The 10,561-nt window shown below is 34.9% G+C and overlaps 1 protein-coding gene across 1 annotated transcript in view; it reads left to right on the forward strand.

Moving 5' to 3' along the window:
- The window catches only part of corin (corin, serine peptidase), an 89,303-nt gene that overhangs the window by 24,046 nt on the left and 54,696 nt on the right, over positions 1 to 10,561 (forward strand). Inside the window, exon 6 of the mRNA XM_045721373.1 lies at positions 6,171 to 6,284. Coding sequence (XP_045577329.1) covers positions 6,171 to 6,284 — 114 coding nt within the window. The remainder of the gene's footprint in view (positions 1 to 6,170; positions 6,285 to 10,561) is intronic.

Below are 10,561 nucleotides of genomic sequence, written 5' to 3' on the forward strand. Positions count from 1 at the left end.
CTATATACTCACTATATACACATTATATACACTATATACACATTATATACACACTATACACACTATATATACTCACTATATACACTATATATACACTATAGACACACTATATACGCACTATATACACTATATACACACTATACACACACTATATACACACTATACTCACTATATACACACTATACACACTATATACTCACTATATACACTATATATACACTATATACACTATATACTCACTATATACACTATATACACTATATACTCACTATATACACTATATACACTATATACTCACAATATACACTATATACACACTATACACACTATATACACTATATATACTCACTATATACACTATATATACACTATAGACACACTATATACACTATATACACACTATATACACACTATACACTATATACTCACTATATACACACTATACACACTATATACTCACTATATACACACTATACACACTATAGACACATTATATACACTATATACACACTATACACACTATATATACTCACTATACACACTATACACACGCTATACACACTATATACTCACTATATACTCACAATATACACTATATACTCACAATATACACACTATACACACTATACACACACTATACACACTATATACACACTATACACACTATACACACACTATATACAAACTACACACACTATATACTCACTATATACACACTATACACACTATATACACACTATACACACTATATACTCACTATATACACACTATACACACTATATACTCACTATATACACACTATAAAAACTATATACACACTATACACACTATAGACACACTATAAACACTATATACTCACTATATACACACTATACACACTATACACACTATATACTCACTATATACACACTATATACTCACTATATACACACTATACACACTATATACACACTATACACACTATACACACACTATATACACTATATACTCACTATATACACACTATACTCACTATATACACACTATACACACTATATACACACTATATACTCACTATATACACACTATACACAAACTATATACAAACTATATACACACTATAGACACACTATAGACACACTATAGACACACTATAGACACACTATATACACTATATACACACTATACACACACTATATACACACTATATACACACTATATACACTATATAAACACTATATACACTATATACACACTATATACACACTATACACACTATACACACACTATATACACTATATACACACTATACACACTATATACACACTATAGACACACTATACACACTATATACACACTATATACACACTATATACTCACTATTGACACTATAGACACTATATACACACTATAGACACACTATACACACACTATATACACACTATATACACTATACACACTATAGACACACTATATACACACTATATACACACTATATACACTATACACACACTATATACACTATACACACTATAGACACACTATACACACTATAGACACACTATAGACACACTATAGACACACTATATACACACTATATACACAGTATACACACTATATACACACTATATACACACTATATACACACTATATACACACTATATACACTATATATACACACTATATACACTATAGACACTATAGACACTATATACCCTATATACACACTATATATACACACTATATACACACTATATAAACTATATACACACTATATACTCACTATTGACACTATAGACACACTATAGACACACTATATACACACTATATACACTATATACACACTATATACACACTATATACATACTATATAAACACTATAGACAAACTATAGACACACTATATACTCACTATATACTCACTATATACTCACTATACACTATATACACACTATATACTTACTAGACACACTATATACACACTATATATAGACTTTACACACTATATACACACTATATACACACTATATACACTATAGACACACTATATACACACTATACACACTTTACACACTATATACACACTATATACACTATAGACACACTATACACACTATATACACACTATATACACTATAGACACACTATATACACACTATATACACACTATATACACACTATAGACACACTATATACACACTATATACACACTATATATACACTATAGACACTATATACACTATATACACACTATATACACACTCACTCGACTCTATACACACTAGACTATTTATACACACTATATACACACTAGACTATATATACACACTATATACACACTTGACTATATACACACTATATACACACTTGACTATATACACACTATATACACACTATATAAACACTAGACTATATATACACACTATATACACACTATATACACACTAGACTATATATACACACTATATACACACTTGACTATATACACACTATATACACACTGGACTACACACTAGACTATATATACACACTATATACACACTTGACTATATACACACTATATACACACAATATACACACTAGACTATATATACACACTAGACTATATATACACACTAGACTATATATACACACTATATATACACTAGACTATATACACACTATATACACACTAGACTATATATACACACTATATACACACTATATACACACTAGACTATATATACACACTATATACACACTATATACACACTAGACTATATATACACACTATATACACACTATATACACACTTGACTATATACACACTATATACACACTAGACTATATATACACACTATATACACACTATATACACACTAGACTATATACACACTATATACACACTAGACTATATATACACACTAGACTATGTATACACACTATATACACACTATATACACACTATATACACACTATAGCTACACTATATACACTATATACACACTCGACTATATATACACACTATATACACACTAGACTATATATACACACTATATACACACTAGACTATATAGACACTAGACTATATATACACACTAGACTATATATACACACTATATACACACTATATAAACACTATATACACACTATAGCTACACTATATACACTATATACACACTCGACTATATATACACACTATATACACACTAGACTATATATACACACTATATACACACTATATACACACTAGACTATATGTACACACTATATACACACTAGACTATATACACACTATATACACACTATATACACACTAGACTATATACACACTATATACACACTAGACTATATATACACACTATATACACACTAGACTATATACACACTAGACTATATATACACACTATATACACACTAGACTATATACACACTATACTATATATACACACTATATACACACTAGACTATATATACACACTATATACACACTATATACACACTAGACTATATATACACACTATATACACACTATATACACACTAGACTATATACACACTATATACACACTATATACACACTAGACTATATACACACTATATACACACTAGACTATATATACACACTTTATACACACTATATACACACTAGACTATATACACACTATATACACAGTAGACTATATATACACTCTATATACACACTAGACTATATACACACTAGACTATATATACACACTATATACACACTATATACACACTAGACTATATATACACACTATATACACACTATATACACACTAGACTATATACACACTAGACTATATATACACACTATATACACACTAGACTATATATACACACTATATACACACTATATACACACTAGACTATAAATACACACTAGACAATATACACACACTATATACACACTATATACACACTATATACACACAATAGACACACTATATACACAGTAGACTATATATACACTCTATATACACACTAGACTATATATACACACTATATACACACTATATACACACTAGACTATATATACACACTATATACACACTATATACACACTAGACTATATACACACTAGACTATATATACACACTATATACACACTAGACTATATGTACACACTATATACACACTAGACTATATACACACTATATACACACTATATACACACTATATACACACTAGACTATATACACACTATATACACACTAGACTATATATACACACTATATACACACTAGACTATATACACACTAGACTATATATACACACTATATACACACTAGACTATATACACACTATACTATATATACACACTATATACACACTAGACTATATATACACACTATATACACACTATATACACACTAGACTATATATACACACTATATACACACTATATACACACTAGACTATATACACACTATATACACACTATATACACACTATATACACACTAGACTATATACACACTATATACACACTAGACTATATATACACACTTTATACACACTATATACACACTAGACTATATACACACTATATACACAGTAGACTATATATACACTCTATATACACACTAGACTATATACACACTAGACTATATATACACACTATATACACACTATATACACACTAGACTATATATACACACTATATACACACTATATACACACTAGACTATATACACACTAGACTATATATACACACTATATACACACTAGACTATATATACACACTATATACACACTATATACACACTAGACTATAAATACACACTAGACAATATACACACACTATATACACACTATATACACACTATATACACACAATAGACACACTATATACACAGTAGACTATATATACACTCTATATACACACTAGACTATATACACACTAGACTATATATACACACTATATACACACTATATACACACTAGACTATATATACACACTATATACACACTATATACACACTAGACTATATACACACTAGACTATATATACACACTATATACACACTAGACTATATATACACACTATATACACACTAGACTATATACACACTAGACTATATACACACTATATACACACTAGACAATATACACACACTATATACACACTATACACACAATAGACACACTATATACACACTATATACACACAATAGACTATAAATACACACTAGACAATATACACACACTATATACACACTATATACACACAATAGACACACTATATACACACTATATACACACAATAGACACACTATATACACACTATATACACACTAGACTATAAATACACACTAGACAATATACACACACTATATACACACTATATACACACTATATACACACTATATACACACAATAGACACACTATATACACACTATATACACACACTAGACTATACATACACACTATATACACACAATAGACTATACATACACACTATATACACCTTATATACACACAATAGACTATACATACACTCTATATACACACTATATACACACAATAGACTATACATACACACTATATACACACTATATACACACTATATACACACTATATACACACTATATACACACTATATACACACAATAGACTATACATACACACTATATACACACTATATACACACTAGACTATATATACACACTATATACACACTATATACACACTAGACTATATACACACTAGACTATATATACACACTATATACACACTAGACTATATATACACACTATATACACACTATATACACACTAGACTATAAATACACACTAGACAATATACACACACTATATACACACTATATACACACTATATACACACAATAGACACACTATATACACACTATAGACACACAATAGACTATACATACACACTATATACACACTATATACACACTAGACTATAAATACACACTAGACAATATACACACACTATATACACACTATATACACACTATATACACACAATAGACACACTATATACACACTATATACACACAATAGACTATACATACACACTATATACACACTATATACACACTATAGACTATACATACACACTATATACACACTATATACACACTATAGACTATATACACACTACATAACATACTATATACACTTTCTGTATTTAGTGCTAACTGTTGTTTTGTTGGTCTGTTCTGCAGCTGTCTGTGGAGGACACGACCACTTCCTGTGTGTGACTGGACTATGTATCCCCAGGAAACTGGTTTGTAACAGATATAATGACTGTGATGACTGGAGCGACGAGGCAGAGTGCGGTAAGCACACAAACAGACACATGGACAGGCATACACACCCTGGTATCTCCTATTGCTGGTAGATAGTAGAACACACCCTGGTATCTCCTATTGTTGGTAGATAGTAGAACACACCCTGGTATCTCCTATTGTTGGTAGATAGTAGAACACACCCTGGTATCTCCTATTGTTGGTAGACAGTAGAACACACCCTGGTATCTCCTATTGCTGGTAGACAGTAGAACACACCCTGGTATCTCCTATTGCTGGTAGATAGTAGAACACACCCTGGTATCTCCTATTGTTGGTAGATAGTAGAACACACCCTGGTATCTCCTATTGTTGGTAGATAGTAGAACACACCCTGGTCTCTCCTATTGCTGGTAGATAGATAGTAGAACACACCCTGGTATCTCCTATTGCTGGTAGATAGTAGAACACACCCTGGTATCTCCTATTGTTGGTAGACAGATAGTAGAACACACCCTGGTATCTCCTATTGCTGGTAGATAGTAGAACACACCCTGGTATCTCCTATTGTTGGTAGATAGTAGAACACACCCTGGTCTCTCCTATTGTTGGTAGATAGTAGAACACACCCTGGTATCTCCTATTGTTGGTAGATAGTAGAACACACCCTGGTATCTCCTATTGTTGGTAGATAGTAGAACACACCCTGGTCTCTCCTATTGTTGGTAGATAGTAGAACACACCCTGGTATCTCCTATTGTTGGTAGATAGTAGAACACACCCTGGTCTCTCCTATTGTTGGTAGATAGTAGAACACACCCTGGTATCTCCTATTGTTGGTAGATAGTAGAACACACCCTGGTATCTCCTATTGTTGGTAGATAGTAGAACACACCCTGGTATCTCCTATTGCTGGTAGATAGTAGAACACACCCTGGTATCTCCTATTGTTGGTAGATAGTAGAACACACCCTGGTATCTCCTATTGTTGGTAGACAGATAGTAGAACACACCCTGGTCTCTCCTATTGTTGGTAGATAGTAGAACACACCCTGGTATCTCCTATTGCTGGTAGATAGTAGAACACACCCTGGTATCTCCTATTGTTGGTAGATAGTAGAACACACCCTGGTATCTCCTATTGTTGGTAGATAGTAGAACACACCCTGGTATCTCCTATTGTTGGTAGATAGTAGAACACACCCTGGTCTCTCCTATTGTTGGTAGATAGTAGAACACACCCTGGTATCTCCTATTGTTGGTAGATAGTAGAACACACCCTGGTATCTCCTATTGTTGGTAGATAGTAGAACACACCCTGGTATCTCCTATTGCTGGTAGATAGTAGAACACACCCTGGTATCTCCTATTGTTGGTAGATAGTAGAACACACCCTGGTATCTCCTATTGTTGGTAGATAGTAGAACACACCCTGGTCTCTCCTATTGCTGGTAGATAGTAGAACACACCCTGGTCTCTCCTATTGTTGGTAGATAGTAGAACACACCCTGGTCTCTCCTATTGTTGGTAGATAGTAGAACACACCCTGGTATCTCCTATTGTTGGTAGATAGTAGAACACACCCTGGTATCTCCTATTGTTGGTAGATAGTAGAACACACCCTGGTCTCTCCTATTGCTGGTAGATAGTAGAACACACCCTGGTATCTCCTATTGTTGGTAGATAGTAGAACACACCCTGGTATCTCCTATTGTTGGTAGATAGTAGAACACACCCTGGTATCTCCTATTGTTGGTAGATAGTAGAACACACCCTGGTATCTCCTATTGTTGGTAGATAGTAGAACACACCCTGGTATCTCCTATTGTTGGTAGATAGTAGAACACACCCTGGTATCTCCTATTGCTGGTAGATAGTAGAACACACCCTGGTATCTCCTATTGTTGGTAGATAGTAGAACACACCCTGGTCTCTCCTATTGTTGGTAGATAGTAGAACACACCCTGGTATCTCCTATTGTTGGTAGATAGTAGAACACACCCTGGTCTCTCCTATTGTTGGTAGATAGTAGAACACACCCTGGTCTCTCCTATTGCTGGTAGATAGTAGAACACACCCTGGTCTCTCCTATTGTTGGTAGATAGTAGAACACACCCTGGTATCTCCTATTGTTGGTAGATAGTAGAACACACCCTGGTATCTCCTATTGTTGGTAGATAGTAGAACACACCCTGGTATCTCCTATTGTTGGTAGATAGTAGAACACACCCTGGTCTCTCCTATTGTTGGTAGATAGTAGAACACACCCTGGTGTCTCCTATTGCTGGTAGATAGTAGAACACACCCTGGTCTCTCCTATTGTTGGTAGATAGTAGAACACACCCTGGTATCTCCTATTGTTGGTAGATAGTAGAACACACCCTGGTATCTCCTATTGTTGGTAGATAGTAGAACACACCCTGGTATCTCCTATTGTTGGTAGATAGTAGAACACACCCTGGTATCTCCTATTGTTGGTAGATAGATAGTAGAACACACCCTGGTATCTCCTATTGTTGGTAGATAGATAGTAGAACACACCCTGGTATCTCCTATTGTTGGTAGATAGTAGAACACACCCTGGTCTCTCCTATTGCTGGTAGATAGTAGAACACACCCTGGTCTCTCCTATTGCTGGTAGATAGTAGAACACACCCTGGTATCTCCTATTGTTGGTAGATAGTAGAACACACCCTGGTATCTCCTATTGCTGGTAGATAGTAGAACACACCCTGGTCTCTCCTATTGCTGGTAGATAGTAGAACACACCCTGGTATCTCCTATTGTTGGTAGATAGTAGAACACACCCTGGTATCTCCTATTGTTGGTAGATAGTAGAACACACCCTGGTATCTCCTATTGCTGGTAGATAGTAGAACACACCCTGGTCTCTCCTATTGCTGGTAGATAGTAGAACACACCCTGGTATCTCCTATTGCTGGTAGATAGATAGTAGAACACACCCTGGTATCTCCTATTGTTGGTAGATAGTAGAACACACCCTGGTATCTCCTATTGTTGGTAGATAGTAGAACACACCCTGGTATCTCCTATTGTTGGTAGATAGTAGAACACACCCTGGTATCTCCTATTGTTGGTAGATAGTAGAACACACCCTGGTATCTCCTATTGCTGGTAGATAGTAGAACACACCCTGGTATCTCCTATTGTTGGTAGATAGTAGAACACACCCTGGTCTCTCCTATTGTTGGTAGATAGTAGAACACACCCTGGTCTCTCCTATTGCTGGTAGATAGTAGAACACACCCTGGTATCTCCTATTGTTGGTAGATAGTAGAACACACCCTGGTCTCTCCTATTGCTGGTAGATAGTAGAACACACCCTGGTCTCTCCTATTGTTGGTAGATAGTAGAACACACCCTGGTATCTCCTATTGTTGGTAGATAGTAGAACACACCCTGGTCTCTCCTATTGCTGGTAGATAGTAGAACACACCCTGGTCTCTCCTATTGTTGGTAGATAGTAGAACACACCCTGGTATCTCCTATTGTTGGTAGATAGTAGAACACACCCTGGTATCTCCTATTGTTGGTAGATAGTAGAACACACCCTGGTATCTCCTATTGTTGGTAGATAGTAGAACACACCCTGGTATCTCCTATTGTTGGTAGATAGTAGAACACACCCTGGTCTCTCCTATTGTTGGTAGATAGTAGAACACACCCTGGTCTCTCCTATTGTTGGTAGATAGTAGAACACACCCTGGTCTCTCCTATTGCTGGTAGATAGTAGAACACACCCTGGTATCTCCTATTGCTGGTAGATAGTAGAACACACCCTGGTCTCTCCTATTGTTGGTAGATAGTAGAACACACCCTGGTATCTCCTATTGTTGGTAGATAGTAGAACACACCCTGGTATCTCCTATTGTTGGTAGATAGTAGAACACACCCTGGTATCTCCTATTGCTGGTAGATAGTAGAACACACCCTGGTCTCTCCTATTGCTGGTAGATAGTAGAACACACCCTGGTATCTCCTATTGTTGGTAGATAGTAGAACACACCCTGGTATCTCCTATTGTTGGTAGATAGATAGTAGAACACACCCTGGTATCTCCTATTGTTGGTAGATAGTAGAACACACCCTGGTATCTCCTATTGCTGGTAGATAGTAGAACACACCCTGGTCTCTCCTATTGCTGGTAGATAGTAGAACACACCCTGGTATCTCCTATTGCTGGTAGATAGATAGTAGAACACACCCTGGTATCTCCTATTGTTGGTAGATAGTAGAACAAACCCTGGTATCTCCTATTGTTGGTAGATAGTAGAACACACCCTGGTATCTCCTATTGTTGGTAGATA

The sequence above is a fragment of the Salmo salar genome, chromosome ssa07, assembly GCF_905237065.1.
Source record: "Salmo salar chromosome ssa07, Ssal_v3.1, whole genome shotgun sequence".
NCBI classification, from domain to species: domain Eukaryota; kingdom Metazoa; phylum Chordata; class Actinopteri; order Salmoniformes; family Salmonidae; genus Salmo; species Salmo salar.